An 18901-nucleotide genomic window follows, 5' to 3' on the forward strand; every position below is an offset into this window, starting at 1 on the left:
GCAGTTTCAGCCTTTTAGAGACCTTTTTGATGATCATATTCTTGACCACAGTCTGGATTGGGCCTTTTTTTTTTTTTTTTTTTTTTTTTTTTTTTGAGACGGAGTCTCGCTCTGTCACCAGACTGGAGTGCAGTGGCGCGATTGCGGCTCACTGCAACCTCCACCTCCTCGGTTCAAGCGATTCTCCTGCCTCAGCCTCCTGAGTAACTGGGACTGTAGGCGTGCACCACCATGCCCAGCTAATTTTGTTAACAAGGTCTTTAATTGTATGTATCTTCAAAATACTTTGTTTTAACTCAAGATAAACTATTCTCAAACAGTTTATCTGACACTTGTGAGATGAACAAAGTAAATATGAATGATTATGAGAAGGGATGTGATCTGCTTCACAGAGCAGTCTCAGAAGCTAACACTGAATGACAACCTGTTTCATGTTGTCCACAGCCTCTCCTAGCCAGAGAGGCATGGGGCATGGTGGGCCAGGATGAGGAAAATAAAACCAGACTCTTGGACACTGAATCCCAGGGGTCAACTTGTAGAGCAGTGGGGTACTAATCCTGGTCTGTTTTTCCAGAGCTTTGATGATAAAGAAAAAATGTCTCTCTAGCATGAATGTCTAGAAGTTAAACATACCAAGTAAAGCAGTACAAATATGCAGAGCAGCTTAGATACTTTTAATGGCTATCTAATGAGAACCTGGGCTTTTTTTTAGGGAGAGAAGGGTTACATTTTTGGTTTTGATTTTGAGTTTTTTCAAATGACATATGAAAGGAAAGCTGAGTTTGATTTTGGACCAATGCACAGCTGCTGTACTAAATGACAGGAAGGACTAGTTCTACCTTTTGATAAGGTTTTTGGTTTTAGAGTTGCCAAATCTTTATTCAGAAATTTTGAATTGTATCTGGAACTGTTTACCAGCTCTACATTAAGCAAAGCTATTTTCATGGAGTGGGAAGAGGGGCAGGCAGGAGGAATCAGTTAGGCTTTGGTTGTAGAACGTAATTTTAAAACATAATGTCAGTTGAATTAGAGCAGCGTAGTTCTCAAATTTACTCCTTTAGTGAAAGCTCACATCTAAACATTTTTAAATGTAGAAAAGTAAAAGAAACTTTTCTTAGTGTTTACGTTGAAAATTTTATTCCATAGTTGATTTAAAAGGTGGATTCACTTGTCTCTTTGGGATGTTAATTTTTTTATTTCCAGTGGTTGATTTAAAATTTTTGTTATTTATTGAAATATAGTATAGTTGCCACTGCTGAAACGAGATGGCAGTTGTGGTGGTGAACCAAAACTAGTTCGATGGGCAGAAAATGGAAGATAATTCTTAGATGATAATCTCTAAGTATTTCGTGTAATTTGAAGAGGTTGGAAATTTTTTTATTATTCTCTTAGAAAAAGGAGCATTGATAGCTTGTATTTCAAAGGGGTATGCAAGATGATGAATAGTGCTATTTGCTTGCACAGTGGAGGCCCCCAAAATATATATTACTTTTTTTTTCCTTAGATACAGGGTCTCACTCTGTTGCCCAGGTGAGAGTGCAGTGGTGCAGTCATAGCTCAGTGTAGCCTTGTACTCCTGGGCTCAAGTGATCTTCCTGCCTCAGCCTCTTGAGTAGCTAGGACTACCAGTGTGTGCCACCACACCTGGCTAATTCTTTTATATTTTTGTGGAGATGGAGGCTTGCTGTGTTGCCCAGGCAGATCTTGTACCCCTAGGCTCAAGCGATCCTCCTGCCTTGACCTCTCAAAGCACTGAGATTACAGGTGTGAGCCACTGCACCCAGCCTGTATTACTTAATTTAATGTATATATGTGTAGGTATACCATCGTATAATTAAGTGATGATAGGAGTTTTTTTGGTAATATTTATGATCAAATATTTTGCAGGACCTACAGAGTGAAAATTAAGTTAGATAATATACTTTCAACAAATGAGGGTATAGCTAATAATAAATCTCCAAGCAAGATGCTCCTAGAGTGTTGAGTCTCTTCAGCTGGATATTAACTGGCAAAGTTCATGTTGAAGATACATGGCATGGTTTGGTTAAGCAGAACATTTCAAATTATATCAGAAATAGTTATTTTTATGGTTATGACATTTTGCAGGAGTTCACATATTTTATGTAAGAATCTGCCATCATCAGAATGCAGTTATACCAAATAGTTGCTTGTTCATGTGGCAGCTTTATTTTTAAATATCACCATTAACTTAATGGTGATCAGCTTCACAAGAGAGTTACTTTAGTTATTTAGTTAGTTAGTTATTACAGATAAAGTTTTTTATTCATTATCCTCCTCCTCTGCCTCTTCCTCCTCATCATCTTTGCCTTTCTCTTCCACCTTTGTCCAGACAACTTTAGCAGGACCCTTTGTGCCATCAAACTTTCCTTTAGACTTGCAGTTAGCAACATCCTTCTCATACTTCTCCTTCAGCTTTGTTGCCTTTGTGATGCAAAGCTGCTTTTCAGTGTCACTTAAATTACTCTACCTCTCACCTAGCTTTTTTGCCACATCTCCAATAGAGATGCCAGGGTCTGAATTCTTGGGGCGGAATTCTGTACAGAACAGGAAGAATCTGGACAGTGACCTTTTGGGGACATTGAGGTCCTTTTTGTTTTTTATTTTTTTGTTTTGCCTCCCTTAGATGGTCCATAATCCTTCATTTCTGAATCATAGCATATTTAATCCGCTTTTGCCATTTCATCAGATTTAGACTTCTCTTTCCCAGACACTGTCTTCCACTTCTCAGTGCACTTTTTGGTCAATTTTGCAAAATTGACAGGGATATCTGGGTTTTTCTTCTTAGGTTCTCTGCATGCCTGCACAAAGAAGGCACAAGCACACATCTTGCCTTTTGGTTTTCTGGAGTAGATTTTAGCCACCCTGACTCAATTGTTCACAAGTCTGGGCAGCACAGGGCATGACACGTAGCTTAGCGATTCCCCAGCCTCACGCTAGCTGCCTCTGCAAGAGGCACCTCTACAGGAGAATTACTTTAACATCATAACTACTTTCAGTGTGTTTTGGCATAAACTTACTTGAAATAGCTGTGTGACCCAAATTTTCTGAGCTATACTTAGCATGTGATGTTAAAATATCCTTTGATTTGCATTTAACGTGATTAACTCCTAGAAAATGCTCACACTTTTCTTTTTTAGATTATTATAAATTTGTTTCCATATATATGTGTGTGTACATACAATCCTACACACACATATGTGTGTATTGCCTTTGCTTTAGATAATTGGAATTGAAAGGACTAGGAACACCCTTCTGTTTTCCATGACTATGATGTGATTGTTCATGTAAAAATCCTGCCTTTTAGTTTTTTGGGATTGAATTTTTTTTAATTCTTAAAATATTTTAAAGTGCACATGTTGAAGATTGCTTTTTAACATTTGGGTTGGAAATACATACAGTCATTATGTTCTGTTACCACTTTTTCTTTATGGGTGAAGTTGGGGGCTTAAAAGTTACATTTAATATTCTATTTTTGGACACTTCCACCAGAGTCTATACACATGTGAAATACATATTTTTAGATGTAAATGTAGCACCCAACAAATGATACTGCTGCCTTGGAGGGAACATTTTCTCTCTGTCCTTTAAGACATCCTTAATATTTTTGCATTTCTTTATAATTAAAAATTCTACATAATTTATTTAGAAATACATTAATGTTTTCCATCATAAAAATAATACTTTGCATCTCTAGGTTGTATATTCAGAATTTCTACTGAAAGGATTCAATATTTCAGTATGTCCAGATTCTTATGTTAACATCAACTTTTAACTATTGAGCTTAAGAACTATGCACATCAAGATTTGACTAGTTATAAATGTCTAATATTATTCTAAGATATGATATCATTGTAGGCATTCTTAAGAATTTCTGGATATTGTTTTTATTGTGTTTTCATCAGATGTGGATACCTCCATAAATTTTTTTATGTGACTTTCTTTTCCTTTTTTTGAAAATAGAGCTCTTGATTTACATGTTCTTTGAATTATTTAGCTAACTATAGTAGCTAACGTAATTCTGCTCTTAAGAACTACTTTCTATTAGGAGATTACTAAATGTAATCAGGAGTCCGCAGTTATGAATTTCTTATTGGTTTTCTTGTCTTTATAGTATTACATTGTGTTTAAGAAGCATTTTCTTAAGAAAAACAAGTCAAGGAAATAACTTCCATGCCAAATATTGTCAGCATGGTTTATGGCAATGAAGAGATCCTTTTAAAGGTATTTGAACAGTTTTTAGGGGATAGGACACATCAAAATGTGTTGCTTGTGCCTTTACATTATTTATTTTGTGAATGTTAATGATTACCTAGAAAATAAAGGGAAATCTGAAGTTATCCAGAGACTGCATCTGCAGCACATTGCTACGTATGACTCTTTAACTTCCTATTTGTCCAGTGCTGTGGAGGAAGCCCAGTGCTTGTTGTATCCTGAGCAGACCTGAGCGGGAGAGTCTGACATTTATAATATACCCATGAAGAGTAGTCTGCTGAACTACTGTGGTATCAAAGAGAAAGCTAGAGTTATGGAGGATGCTTATTGTTTTTTAAAGTATAGAAAACTTTATTCATTATTAATTTTAGAGTAAGGCATAGATTCCTAATATTTGTTTCCTTTATAGTTGCTAATTTTATATACAATAATCTTGGAACAATTATTTAAGTATTAAGTTCACATTAAGAGGAATAAATATTAAAGACAGGAAAAATCTAGAGGTGCAAGGATTATTTCAGACTTGAAGAAATAAAAATGTTAAATTTAATATTAACGTTAAGATATTGTTTAGTTTTATTTAATGGTATTGTTTTATTCATCCTAATATTTCCTTAGAATGAGGAATAAATGGATTTACTTTAGGAAGAGTTGCTGTATTTTCAGAGGTGAGCACTTGCTGTCCTGTGATCAAATAGTTGACCTAAGTATGTTTTCTGTCATTGGCTCTCCCTCAGGATAATTTACCAATAAAATCTTGTAAACAACTCTTTACATTCCTTTAAAGAGACTTGTTCTTATTCTGTTTAATATTCCCTTCAGATAGCCCCAGTGTTCTGATGGAGTAATGTCTGTGCATCTGATGCAGTGGCAAAAAGTGCCATAAATAACAGATGCGTGTAATGGCCTGGTTAGCATCCAGTGTTGGCTCCTCTGTCTTTCCTAATCACAGATCGTAGGGCAGGTTCATAGCAGAAGTAGTCACTTTTCAATCATGTGTAACACTCTGCTTAAAGATCGCTGATGTTTGAAGTTGAGTTGGTGTCTTAGTGTATTGGGGCCACTATACCAAACTGCCGTAGACTGGATAACTTAAATAACAAACACTGAATTCTCATAATTCTAGAGTCTAGGAAAGTCCAAAATTAAGGTGCCAGCAGGTTCAGTGTCTGTTGAGAGCCTCTTTCCTGGTTCGTAAATGTCTATCCTCTCTTTGGGTCCTCATGTGGCATAAACAGTGAGGGAGCTCTCTGGTGGTCTCTTATTTATAAGAGTACCAATCCCATTTATGAGGGCTGCACTCTCATGACCTGACCATCTCCCAAAGGCCCCAACTCCTAATACCGTTACTTGGGGGTTAAGGTTTCAGCATATGAATGGTGGCAGGGACACAGACATTCAGTCCACCACATTCTGCCACTGGCCTTCCAAAATGTATGTCATTCTCACATGCAAAATACATTCATTCCATCCCAACAGCCCTAAAAGTCTTAATTTATTCTAGCATCAGCTCTAACGTCTTAAGTCCAAAGTGTCATTTAAATATCATCTAAATCCGGTATGGATGAACCTCAAGGTACAGTTTATGCTGAGGCAAATTCTTCTCTAGCTCTGAACTATAAAAGCAAACAAGTTATGTGCTCCAAAAATACAGTGGTGGGACAAGTAGTGGGTAGACATACTCATTCCAAAGGGAAGAAATAGGAAAGAAGAAAGGATGAATGCATCTAAAATAAGTTGAAAACCTAACCGAACAAACAATATTAAACCTTAGGACTCAAGAATAATTCTCTTTGGCTTAGTACTCTGCTTTGCAGGCCTCTTGGGGTGGGAACATCATCTCTCAGCTAGGTGGGAAGGCACCTCAGTGGCTCTTTGCCAGGGCCCCACCCCAGAGGCACTGAGATCCTTTTTTGGCACTTGGGACACACTAGACCTGAAGAGGCATCTAAGAGGAGGCATGTCCCTCTGGACATCTGCTCTAGACCTGGTAAAGGGCATCTACAGAGAAACCTATAGCTAACATATTTAGTGGTGAAAGGCTGAAATCTTTTTATTTAATATCAGGAACAAGACAAGGTTGCCCACTATTATCATTTCTGTTACTCAGCACTGTCCTTGAGGTTATAGCCAGTGCACTAAGGGAAGAAAAGAGTGGATAGAAAAAAGTAACTATTTGCAGAATAGTATGATCATTTATGTAGAACATTCAGTATGATATACAAAAACGCTACTAAAACTAATAAGTGAGTTTAGAAAGATTGCAAGATCAATGTACGAAAATAAATTGTACTTTTAAACACTTAATGAAAAATAAGAAATTAAAGTTTTAAGAAAGTTTATAAGAACATCAAAAATATGAAGTTTTCAGGAATAAATCTGACAAAAAATGTGAAAGAGCTGCACAATACATTGCTGAGAGAAATTAAAGAATACATACACAATAGGAGAGGTACACCGTTTTTGCCTTGGTCAGAAAACTCAATACTAAGATAGTCTCTCCAAGTTTGAAAGATATTATCAACATTATTAGTCATTCATTAGGGAAATGCAAAATTAAACCACAGTGAGATACTGTTGGTTTGGCTAAAATTGAAAAGTCTGACCATACCAAATATTGACAAGGATATGAAAGAACAAGAGCTCTTTTACACTGCTGGCAGGAATGTAAAATGGGATAGTCACTTTGGAAAACAGTTTAGCAATTTCTTAAAATTGATATATATGTACCATATTCAGTCATTTTGCTCTTAGAGAGATGAAAATGTGTTCTTACCAACACTGTACACAGATGTTCATAGCAGCCTTATTTTTAATAGCTAAGTCTGAACATAATTCAAATGCTTATCAACAGGCAAATTGGTAAACTGCAGTATTCCTATAATGAGCTATACTACTAAATAAAAAGGAATGAACTATTGGTACATGCTGCATCATGGATGAATCTCAGAATGATTATTCTGAGTAAAAGAAGCTAGGAAAACAGTATACAGCTTGAATAATTCTATTTATATAATTCTAGAAAATGCCAACTATATAGTGACAGAGAGCAGATTAGTGGGTACTTGGGGATGGTAGTGCTGGTGGTAGGGAGGGATGAAGGGAAAGGATCAAAACAGAATCTTTCGGAGGTGATAGCTATGCTCCTTACCTTGGTTGTGGCAGTGGTTTCAGGAGTGTTTATGTGTGTCAGAACTTACCCAGTTGAATACTTTATGTGCAGTTTCTTGTGTGTCAGCTGTACTACAATAAAAATAAATGAAAACTGTCGTCGCTGTCTGATCACTGCTGCTAACATATCTAAGACTACTTGCTAAATTTGCCCATTCTTAAGACCTGCCAAGGACTTTTGTTTAAAGTGATGTGATCCAGGCCTGTCATGGTGGCTCATGCCTATAGTTCCAGCACTTTGGGAGGCCACAGCGGGTGGATCACTTGAAACCTGGAGTTTGAGACCAGCCTGGCCAACATGGTGAAACCCGATTTCTGCTAAAAATACAAATAAATAATTAAATAATGTGATCCAGGCTTCAGAATTATTGAGATAGGACTGGGGAACTGTACTTTTTAGCAAGCACCCCAGATAATTCTTCTCCTTCTAATAAAACACTTAACCCAGATTTATTTAATTGTACTTCGGTAATCTGCAGCCATGTCTTCATATGAGAAAGAGATATAAGGTTTCTAATATGAACAGAAAGGCCTAACCATGGAACACCTGATGATACTTCCACTGTGGTCAGATAAGATAATTTACAATTGAATGGAATTATTTTCTTTTCAGTTTATAGTTCACTGAAGTGAGCCTTGCATTGTAAGTTCCTGAAGTAATGACTGGAAATGTCTTAACTCAGTAGCCCCATCTTTAGTTAATGCTGCACTAAAAGAAAAAAGGAATTTTACTTATATAGTTTTTGACAAGTCATATTCATATATGTTTTAGTGGAAAAACCATTTTACATCTTATATATGGAAGCTATAAAATAACACATGTTCTGGGGAGAGGAATAAGATGAATAGAATAACACTGTAATTCTCTAAATGTTCTTTAGCCACGGCCTTTCATAAAACTCTGGAAAGAACAGCATGACCTTCTTATTGCCCCCTTTCCACCGACGTCAAACAGAAGGAAATTATAGAATAAGTCTGTCTACATTTTAAATGGTTCAGTTATCAGAAGACTTTAGAGCAAGTTTTCCACAAATCATCTCTGTGCCATTTTGTCTTGATTATTTTTTTAAGGGTTGGTTTGCCAACATGTAATTAATCACTTTTGTTAGTTTTTAAGGAAACGAAACGGCATTGTTCCCTTTGGCTTAACTGTTCTTTTCGATGGCGTCCTTTAGTGTTGTAGTTGTAATATGAAAACCTTAGGTAAATGTTAGGCAGTAATAATGTGAACAAAACAGTGGGAAGGGAATAATTTTTAAAAGCTTATATATATTGCTGCTGTGATACTTACATTCAACTCCACATCTCAAATACCAACAACATTACTATCAAAGTCCCTTATAGTCAGAAGGTGTTATAATGTCAGTGGATGGGGTTATTCCCTGTGTACAAAGGGTCAAGATGCACTTGTCACCAATTCCCATCGTTTCTTCTTCCAAAATCTAGTTTGAATGGATCATTTCATCTCAGGAGGAAGGGATGGGAGCACCCTTCCGACCAGTTTCATTTCTTTGGGCTGTGTTCCATCTGTGCAGGGAACTACCTTCTCTATGGAAATTGGCTACGATTTTAAAAACAAAGCACTGCATTTACTAATGACTGTCAGTATTAAGATTTCATATAGATCTTGTTACTTCTCAGAAAAAAGTTTCATATAGAGTAAGGTTTTAAAGATAGGCAAATAACTAGATGTGAGCAGGCACCGTCCTTTAACTTTTATTAATTCGAAATTATTTTCCCATTTTTAAGCAGAATAGAATGTCCCAGTAGGTGTAAGGGAAATTTTAGTAGCCTCCAAGACTCTGTGGAGATTTTGAAACTATACACAATTTAGGGTAATGCTGCCGTCAAAGTGATTGAGATATACTCCTTCCTCTGTGTTCTGAAAGTTTATGTAGGATTGGGTGTGTAATGAATGGGTTGAATTGTGTCCTGCCTCTCCGCCAAAAAAAAAAAAAAATCAGTTGCAGCCCTAATCCCTAGTACCTCAGAACGTGACCTTATTTGGAAATAGGGTCATTGCAGATGTAACATTAAGATGAGGTCATACTCAAATTAGGATGAGCTCTAATCCCCCCTAAGACAAGAGACACACACACGAGGAGAAAATGTCATGTGAAGATAGAGGCAGGGACTGCAGGGCTGCAGCTGCAAACCAAGGCACACCAGGGGCTGCCGGCAACCACAGGAAGCTGGGAATAGGCAAGGGAAGATTCCCCCTCCAGGTTTCCAGGGAAGCACAGCCCCGCTGACACATGGATTTGGACTTACAGCTCTCAGAGCAGTGGGACAATAAATTTCTGTTGTTTAAGCTACTCGTTTGTGGTATGTTATTATGGTAGCCCTAGGAAACTAATACAGATTTGTATTTTTTTTCAAGTTTGATAGAATTCACCAAACAATGTTGAGTTTTCTTTGTGGAAAAGTTTTGAATTGTGAATTCAGTATCTTTAATAGATGTAGGGCTATATAGATGTTCTGTTTATTCCTGTGTGTTTTGGTAATTTGTATTTTAAGAAATTCATTTATTTCATTTAAGTTACTGAATTTATTGGCATAAAATTGGATTGTTCATAGTATTTTTTGATGTCCTAAAGGATGGTGTTCCCTCCTTTATTTCTGATATTTAAAATTTTTTGTTGTTGTTCAGTCTAACACAGTGGTTCTTAACTGGGACAATTTTGCTCTGCTTAAGGGCATTTGTCTGTGCCAAGGGACGTTTGGCTATGTCTGGAGGCATTTTGGGTTGTCACAGCTTGGAGGATGTGCTACTGTCATCTAATGGCTAAGCCCAGGGAGAATGCTACACATCCTACAACGCACAGGACAGCTACTCACAGCAAAGAATCCTCCAGCCCACGATATCAGTAGTGCTGAGGTTAAAAAACCTACTCTAGGCTTTACAACGTAAACCTTCTATTTTCCAAAAATATTATTTCATGTTTAATAGAGTGTTTCCATTCATCCCCTTCCAGTCTTCAAACTGTGGGCATACCTTTTACTTCTCTGTATATTATTAACACCACAATATATTGTTGGCTGTTTTTCCTTTAAATAGTCTCTCAAGGAAATTTTAACATAAGAGAATATGTTCAGTTGTTATTAATATATTTTCAACACTCTATATTCTTTGTGTTGACTCAGATTTCCATGTGGTATATTTTCTTTCCACATGAAGAACTGCTTTCATACATCTTACAGGTCTGCTGGAAACATAGTCTCTCTGCTTTTATTTGTCTGAAAAACTGTATTTTATCTTCATTGTTGAAGTATATTTTGGTTCTATATAGAACTTTCTATGACAGTTTTAAATTTTTTCTTTTTCTTTCTTTGAGACAGAGTCTCACTTTGTTGCCCAGGCAGGAGCGCAGTGGTGCAATCTCGGCTCACCACAACCTCCGCCTTCTGGGTTTAAGCAATTCTTCTGCCTCAGCCTCCTGAGTAGCGGGGATTACAGGCATGTGCCACCACGCCCAGGTAATTTTGTATTTTTAGTAGAGATGGGGTTTCTCCATGTTGGTCATGGCTGGTCTCGAACTCCTGACCTCAGGTGATCCTCCCAAAGTGCTGGGATTACAGGTGTGAGCCACCGTGCCTGGCCCTAAAATATTTTAAAATATGTCATTTCATTGTTTTCCTGTTTGCATAGATTCTGAGGGAAAAATGCAGCTGTTCACTATTATAAGGCTTTTTTAAAAATCTGTGTATTTTACAAAGTATTTTGGGATTTTGTTACTATTGAAAAATAATAACCTAAAATTTAATGCATCATGCTTAGGTTTTATAAATAGACTTGTATTTGACTCGTGTTTGGTATTTTTCTTTTTTCCTTTTCTTTTTTTCACGTTTTTCTCTTTTACTCATTAAAATACGTATTTTGGGGCAAGCTATTTCTCTGAGCCTCAGTTTTCTCGCCTGTAAAATTGAGCTACCAATGATTCTCACAGGTTTGTTGAGGAAATTAAATGTATTGAACAATGCAAAATGCCTCGAACTTGTAGGTACTCATAAACCTGATACTACAGTACACAGGTATCCCCCTCCTCATCCAGGTTCAGTTGTTCTGACCTCAGGGTTCACACTTGGCGGCAGATCAGTGGATGTACCAGATCTGAGTCCTTCCCAGCCACGTGGCAGCAGTTCTGTGTAGACATGTTGCCTGTCCCCTGCCCCCTGCACGCTCTCCAGGAGCTGAGTACAGCCAGGAAGTGGCCAAAATGGGGAGCTCCAAACAGACCATGAGTGGACACTGTTGGCACTGTTTACTGTTCCTGTTCCTTTCTGTAGTTTACATGTTGAATTTAAATAAATCTGATCGCTTACTCAAGCAAGGTTGGAAGTTATTTTAATCCTTTAATTTAAAACTTTACATACAGTAAAAATCCATGCCTTCTTATATTTCCCTCATTTGCATATTTCACTTAGGATGCTCTTCCCTTTAATTAGACTAAAATTCCGTTCATTTTCCACTTCTCAATCATGCAGACTAGCTATAGTATTTACAGTTACAAATTCTCATATTAGAAGAATCTTAGACATAATTCATAATACATAACTTGTAATCAGCAGTAAACTATTACTTCCAATGGATCTAATTACTTAGAATTTATAATATTAATATTGGATGCACTCTTTTTTATCTTAGCAAGGGAAACTAACTGTGTATGATAGACTTCTTTTTGTAAATAACATTTCACTTTTCCGAAGCATGAGTTGAGCTGCTGTTTTTTGTACTGTAGCTGGCTGTGGGCACTGGCCCCCTGACTGTTGTTTTAAATGTTCCCTCATTGTGCTCCTGCTCCTTTCCTAGTGGGCCTTTGGAGTGACGCTGTGGGAACTCATGACTCTGGGCCAGACGCCCTACGTGGACATTGACCCCTTCGAGATGGCCGCATACCTGAAAGATGGTTACCGAATAGCCCAGCCAATCAACTGTCCTGATGAATTGTGAGTTTTTTTTTGAGCTTGAAGGCATGAGTTTTATTCCATTTACTATATTGGAATAAAGGAAAAAGAGCAGGTTTCCATATTCACATAGAGCCTTCCCTTTTAAGAATAATGACTCTTTGGATTTAAATTAGACTCTTATAAAGAATCACAAAGTCAGGGAGATTCATTCACTCTTTCATGCATTTGATATTAGAATGCCTTGCATTTTATTTTATAGTGCATAATCTAAGCACTATAAATTAGTCTGAGAGGGTGTACTAAGAAAATTGAATACTATGTCAGTTATTCTATACAGAGTGAGTACCTGACTTTTGTAGTTATAAAGTAATTATAAAGGACATAGTAGTTATAAAACCTTTCTCATTGTCATTTTGCCTTGCCAGTTAGTATCAGCTGATACAGGGAAGATGATCTGGACTAGTAAGCAAAATAGTTGCTTTCTGTTTCCTGCTTCTATCACATAGCTTATCTTGCCATGTAATGAGGATGGGATAAACAGGAGGCTCTTCAGGGTGATTGATTGTACAGATGAGTATGTTCTCAGTTCCAGAACTCCCTGAAGTTTCTGCACCATGACAAAGTGGCAGCTTTTGTACTGATTTTACTCTAGATCCAGGGTTCATAGAACTTAGATAAAACTTTCTCTTCCTCCAAGTTCTTTTTCTTAATTTAACTACAGGAAAACACAGGTGGTTCTTTTTTGACTGTATTTTAGGTTTTTATATGAACTCTCTGTATTTGCTGAAGTATTTTGATATGCTGTCATGAAGAATTGAAATTCACACATGTAATCCAAATAATTTCTTTTAGCTTCTTTCTAGAGCTGCCAACAGATAGTAAAATGAATCCGTTTTTAATATATCATCCTCTCGATACCCACCTTTAGACAGGCAGCATAACTGGCATCAAACTGACCGAAAGTTTAGGAATACTGTATCCTTACTAGTCCAAATTTTCATTTTTGTCACTCTGCAGATTTGCTGTGATGGCCTGTTGCTGGGCCTTAGATCCGGAGGAGAGGCCCAAGTTTCAGCAGCTGGTACAGTGCCTAACAGAGTTTCACGCAGCCCTGGGGGCCTACGTCTGACTCTTCTCTCCCAATCCCGCAGCATCAGGAGGAAGGTGCCTGTCGCGGCTCTCTTGAAGCCTGTCATGGACGCTTCATATCTAACACAACGCCAACAGAAGCACATTCGTCTTCCAGAACACCGTGCCTTAGGAATGCTTTAGAATCTGAACTTTTTAAGACAGACTTAATAATGTGGCATATTTTCTAGATAATCACTTTTATTAGGTTGAACTGAAAGGGTTTTTGTAAATTTTTTGGCCAAAATTTTTTAAAACATAGTTACTTTGGACTAGGGGTACATTCTTACAAAATAAATAAACAGTTTTTAAAATTGTTTAGACACAGATATTTGGAATTAGCTAATCTTAGTGCCAACTGCTTTTTATTTTTTTACTTATCAAGGTGATGTAAGTGACTCACCTTTAAAGTTTTTTTAACGTTATTTTTCGTCACTACTCTGGGAAATGGTTTGTCTTCAAAATGCAGTGCTTTTCTTAGGAAAGGAAAAACAGCATTAAAAGATACCTGGTTTGCCTTGTACAAGAAAAGGCAGTATTACAGGAAGAAAATTTAAAGAAAAGCTAGAGGAAAAAAAGCGATTTTTTTTTAATACTTACTAGAAGCAAACTGCCCTTGCATGGAAAACTGTTTATTTTTTTCAGTGAAAAGGAATTCTGCTTTCGTATTTTTTGGGAAAGCAGGAACTGAGTTCATTACATCTTTAATTTGGCAGAAATTAGCCTTTCTATGAACCAGAAGTGGTTTGGGGCAGATCGGTAGTAAACAATGGTGATTTTATTTATTTTTACTCTCTGGAAAAGGAGATAATACCATTCCAGAAAGTGAACTCATATTTCTAAGGTTAAGATTCCCTTTTATTGCACCTAGAATAGTGCTATGCACAGAGTGGGTGCTTGAGTTGTTGTCATTCTTTTTTTAAAAAAAAAAAAAAATGTAAACTGGTAAATTTTGTGCTTATCTTCAAGGCTGGCTTAAGTATAAAATTGTTTTTTTAAACACTTGAAAAATTAAAGGATTTGTTTTATATTATGACAGTATTGAAATTATTTTTCATAATGAATGATTGGTTATTGCGTCTGGTCAGTCTTTGAACATTCAACAGCTGGACATATGTGTTTTATTTCATGATGTTTCAGTGAAGTTCCAAAGCCCTAACACAGTTACAGCTGGCTCAGTCTCCAGGTTCTAGTATAAAGTTGGAATTAATGTTATAAGGAAGTATTAAAACACTGAAACATTTCTCCAGAACCAGCAAGTAAGGGGTATGTATGTATTTATGCTCAGTTTTAGTTGGCCTAAAGCAGAGTTGAATGGGCGTCCTAAATAGCTAGGCCTGCAGGTACTGCCACTGCTCCCATCTTCACAGATATATGAGGGAGAATGTGCAGCAGTTGGAGGCTTTCGCTGTTTTTAAACAAGCTTTATGAATCAGCAACACACCTGGAAAGATAGCTCACACAGTGCCTGATTTTCCACAAGTAAGCTCAGGGCATGATTTTCTGTGTATATTTGTTAACAGTTCTTTGGTTTTATAAATACTCATATGAAGCCAGTCCCTGGAGGACTGTTTTTTAAAAAGTCCCTTTGAACCATTTGTAAATTATATTTTCATTCATAACCTGCATTCTTAGAAGGCATTCAGTCAACATTTATAGCACTTACTGTGTATTTTCCACATGGAGTGGTTTAGCTCGAGCGTCCCTTCCAGTATTCAGGGCAGTCTTATTTTGTGTTCAAGTGAGTGCATTGTTTAAAAATCACAGTTTATTAACATGTACATGATCTATTTTAAAAAAATAAGTACTGACACTTGACTTCTATCCCCAATTAACAGATAGTAAGAAATGTCCTCAGTTTGGTGGATGGTGTGGTGCTTGTAACCTTATCTTTTTGTGTTTGTGAGCACTTTTATTTTATGTATGTATTTTTATTGTAGATTTTTCTTGAGCTACTTGGAGTCTTTGACATGGGAAGGGAAGAGCAGTTATAAGATTTCCCTGACTCATCTTCTTCCAGTAATTTTGTTGTAGATTGTGAATGTTACTGAAGTTTTACATTTTACTGATTTTGCAGAAAATATAATTTTTATGGAAAAGAAGCAAATTGACAAAGCACTGTTGTGGTATTATAAGCTGGCTCTGGTGACCTAGAAGTGCATTCTGTTCTGTTCTTTCTTGTAATCCTCCTGTTGTAAGAATTTTTTTTTTTTTTTTTGATGGAAGGAGGATTAGGTTGGTTGCTCATTCAGTGTGTATTTATTGAGTGCCCACTGTATCCTGTCGGGATAATGCAGGGAACAAGATAGATGAGGTTCTTCCCTTTCTAGATTTTGCATTCTAGTTAGGAAAAGCAGGTAATGAACATAAATAAGATTTTGGTAAGTGCTATGATAGAAATAATAGCGTGATATTAGAGAGTGTAACTTTAGATGTCATAATTAGCCAAGCTTCTCTAAGCAGGTGGCATTTGAATTGTGATCTGAATGGCAAGAAGCAGCCAGCCATGAGAACACAGAGGCAGAAGGCACATAATTGCAGAAGCCTTAAAGCAGAAGCAAGCTGGCCTCCAGTCTCAGCCCTTCCCATTCATTCTCTAGCTGCTGCTGTTAGAAAAAGAGAAAGGTAGCTAGCGTGGCTAGAATGTAGTTAGTGAGGGGAGCGGTACAAAGAAACAGGTCTTTGTAAACTGTGGTATACGTTTATATTTTTTGCTGAATACAATGGGAATTCATTTGAGGATTTTTCAAATAAGTAGCAATATGATCTGATTTGTCATTCTGAAAAGGTTGTGCCAGCTCCTCTGTGAAGACTGGATTGTGAGAATTCAAAGGAAGAAGTAACGAGACCCTTTAAGAAGCCATTGGGTAGTTCAGGAAAGTAAAGATAGTGGTTTGGACCCTTTGAGCAGTGAGGACATACAGAGAGAAGGGGCAGATTGGAGATACGTTTTGAAGATACACCAGGACCTGGATCCATTGGATGTTGACAGTGGGTTGAAGAAGGAAACAGGGAGGTCAGGAATGACTAATTGGTTTGGGGCTTGAGCATCTGGTTTTATGGCCAAGCTATATACTGAGATGGGGAAAAGTCTAGGAGAAACTGGATTTTGCATTGGCCAGATAAATCCATAATTTGGTGTAGACTGCGTTTGAGATGCCAGTTGATCATCTGTATGGAGATTTTTGATTGACAGATTGAGAGTCTGCAGCTCAGGGAAGGTCTCATTGAACATATGAATGTAGGCATATAGCATATAGACTATTTTTAAAGCCATGGTACTGGATGGAGTTGCTAGGGAGAGAGTGTATAGATGGAGAGGAGATCCTAGGACTGAGTCTTGAGCACTCTAACCTTCAGTTCCATCTAGTGAAGGAAGAAGAGATAACAAAGACTGAGAAGCCACTGTGATTGATAAAAGCAACGACAAAAAAGTGAAAATGAGGTGTTGCAGGAGCCCAAGTAAGGTCGTGTTTCAAAATGGAGACGCCTCCATCAGATTTGGCAATATGGAGTTAACTGGCAGGAGCATGGGGACTGGAGCAAGTCGAGTGTATACACAGGTGGGTATGTAAAGGCCTACTATAGTCAGCCCTGCTGTGAAGGGAAATGGAGCAATAACTAGAGGAGATGAAAGGGGGGTTTTGGGAGAAGAGGGACAGGAGTGTTTTCCAGATGAAGGTACAGTGCCAGAATATGTTTCACGGGCTCATGGGAATGATCCAGTAGAGGGAGAAAAATCCTCTGGGGTATGGGCCAGTGCTCTTCCTTGCCATTTGGTCCACAAGCATGAAAGACTTTCACTCTGGTCTCGAGCCCTTTTGTTGTGTAAGGGTTGTGTGTTTACTGGGGGAGAAATGTGAGGGAGGTAAGGTAAGGGAGGTGGTACACAAAACTCTCACTGTCCCATTACCCAACAGTCTGCCTCTGTTGAGGGGCTTTCCTGGGACTTCAGACTAGCACCCTCATTGTGCTTGCAGCTGTCATGTTTCCTCGTCCAGATTGTCCCATAGCTGCTTCCCTGGCCTTGGCCTTGAGCCCCTCTAGCCAGCAACTGCCCAGGTAACACTTTTCTAAAACTGAGCTGCTGTCCCTGCTTGGAGCCTTCAGAGTAGACTTCAGACCTAGGCGGAGTATCCACTCAGCTCTGCCATTTCTCCTGCTCCCCACTTCGGGCCTGAGTGCATCCCGCCGCTCTGCATGCTCCTTCCCCTTCTCCGAGAATGACGTGCTCCCCGCACCCCCGCTGCTGGGGCCCAGGGACCAAGAAGGTGCCTCTCACACCTTACTGCTCTCCACCCGGCTTCATGGTTCCTTTTCAGCCTTTTTCCCTGGGTTTGAACTTTAACAAAGGTAAGATGGAGGTTTATTTTTCACCGCTTGGCTGTGAGTTCCTTGAGGATAGGAACTTGTGTTTTACTCAGATCTGAATCTCCATTGCTTTAGTGGTGTGCTCAGTACATGGTAGGGGTGAATATTTAATGAATGAACGAGTGAAGATACCTATATTTTGCACAGAAGAGCAATTAGAGAGGCTTAAACCGAAAGGAAGTCTTCTAATTTCTTAAAAGCATTGTCTCATATTTGAAGAGTTCAAGTTTGATGCAACATAAACTGATAAAGTTTGAAATAGAAAGAGACAGGTTGGTAGGAAAGACCATCTGTATCCTATCCCCAAACTGGCTTAAGTCCACTCCCACTGTCCCCAGCTACCACCTTTTTACTTCATTCTACCTGCTTTTTCTTTGGTCACCAGAATAATAAGCCTGATGTAAATTCTGTTTCATACTCCCACAGGTCAACTTTTTTTGGAGTTTGACAATAATTATTCCAAGTCAAGTAATTCATTGATTTTAGTGGAAGATTGTTTTCCAGGTGTTATTCTTCCATGCGCCTCATCCCCAACTCATACAGTAGAAAAAAGATGATTTAATTTAGGGGTCTAGAAAATAAAAATGTAAATACTTGCTTGTTAAATTAATAATTTTTTTCTACCTTCATTTTTGCCTATAATATTTCAAGATAATATTGGACTTAATTCTCTGGGACACACAAACATCCTGCATAAGTATATTGACAACATACATTTTATATGTAAGTGAACCGTATGGGTGAGCCTCTGCTTTCTCCCTGACAGCACTGTTCTTTAAGAAATTAAGGCTAACTAGGTCTATAGGGTTTAATGGGAGATGTCTCCTAACTTTTCAAAGACCAGATGTTCTTGTTATACTGGTAAAAACTTAAAAAAAAAGAGGGATTGATGATGTTCAACGTTATTCTCTTTGAACAAATACATCGTTTTGTTCATACTTGGTTTCTCAGTCTTTCAACACTAAAGCATATTTTAATGATTTGTCTTTAGAAGGGTGAGCACTCCTCTGGGGATATATTACAACTGGGGAAAAAAATAGTTTGAAAATAACTGTTTACCCTTAAAAAGGTTAACTCTATGGTGCCTTAA

The 18901-nt window shown here is 37.7% G+C and overlaps 1 protein-coding gene across 1 annotated transcript in view; it reads left to right on the forward strand.

Moving 5' to 3' along the window:
- RYK (receptor-like tyrosine kinase) overlaps positions 1–14473 on the forward strand; it is a 106895-nt gene extending 92422 nt beyond the window's left edge. The window contains exons 14-15 of the mRNA XM_011971040.1: positions 12215–12351; positions 13330–14473. Of these exons, the coding sequence (XP_011826430.1) occupies positions 12215–12351; positions 13330–13441 (249 nt within the window). The 3' untranslated portion in view covers positions 13442–14473. The remainder of the gene's footprint in view (positions 1–12214; positions 12352–13329) is intronic.
- The last annotated feature ends 4428 nt before the right edge of the window (positions 14474–18901 follow it).

Source organism: Mandrillus leucophaeus, unplaced genomic scaffold, assembly GCF_000951045.1.
Source record: "Mandrillus leucophaeus isolate KB7577 unplaced genomic scaffold, Mleu.le_1.0 Scaffold981, whole genome shotgun sequence".
NCBI classification, from domain to species: domain Eukaryota; kingdom Metazoa; phylum Chordata; class Mammalia; order Primates; family Cercopithecidae; genus Mandrillus; species Mandrillus leucophaeus.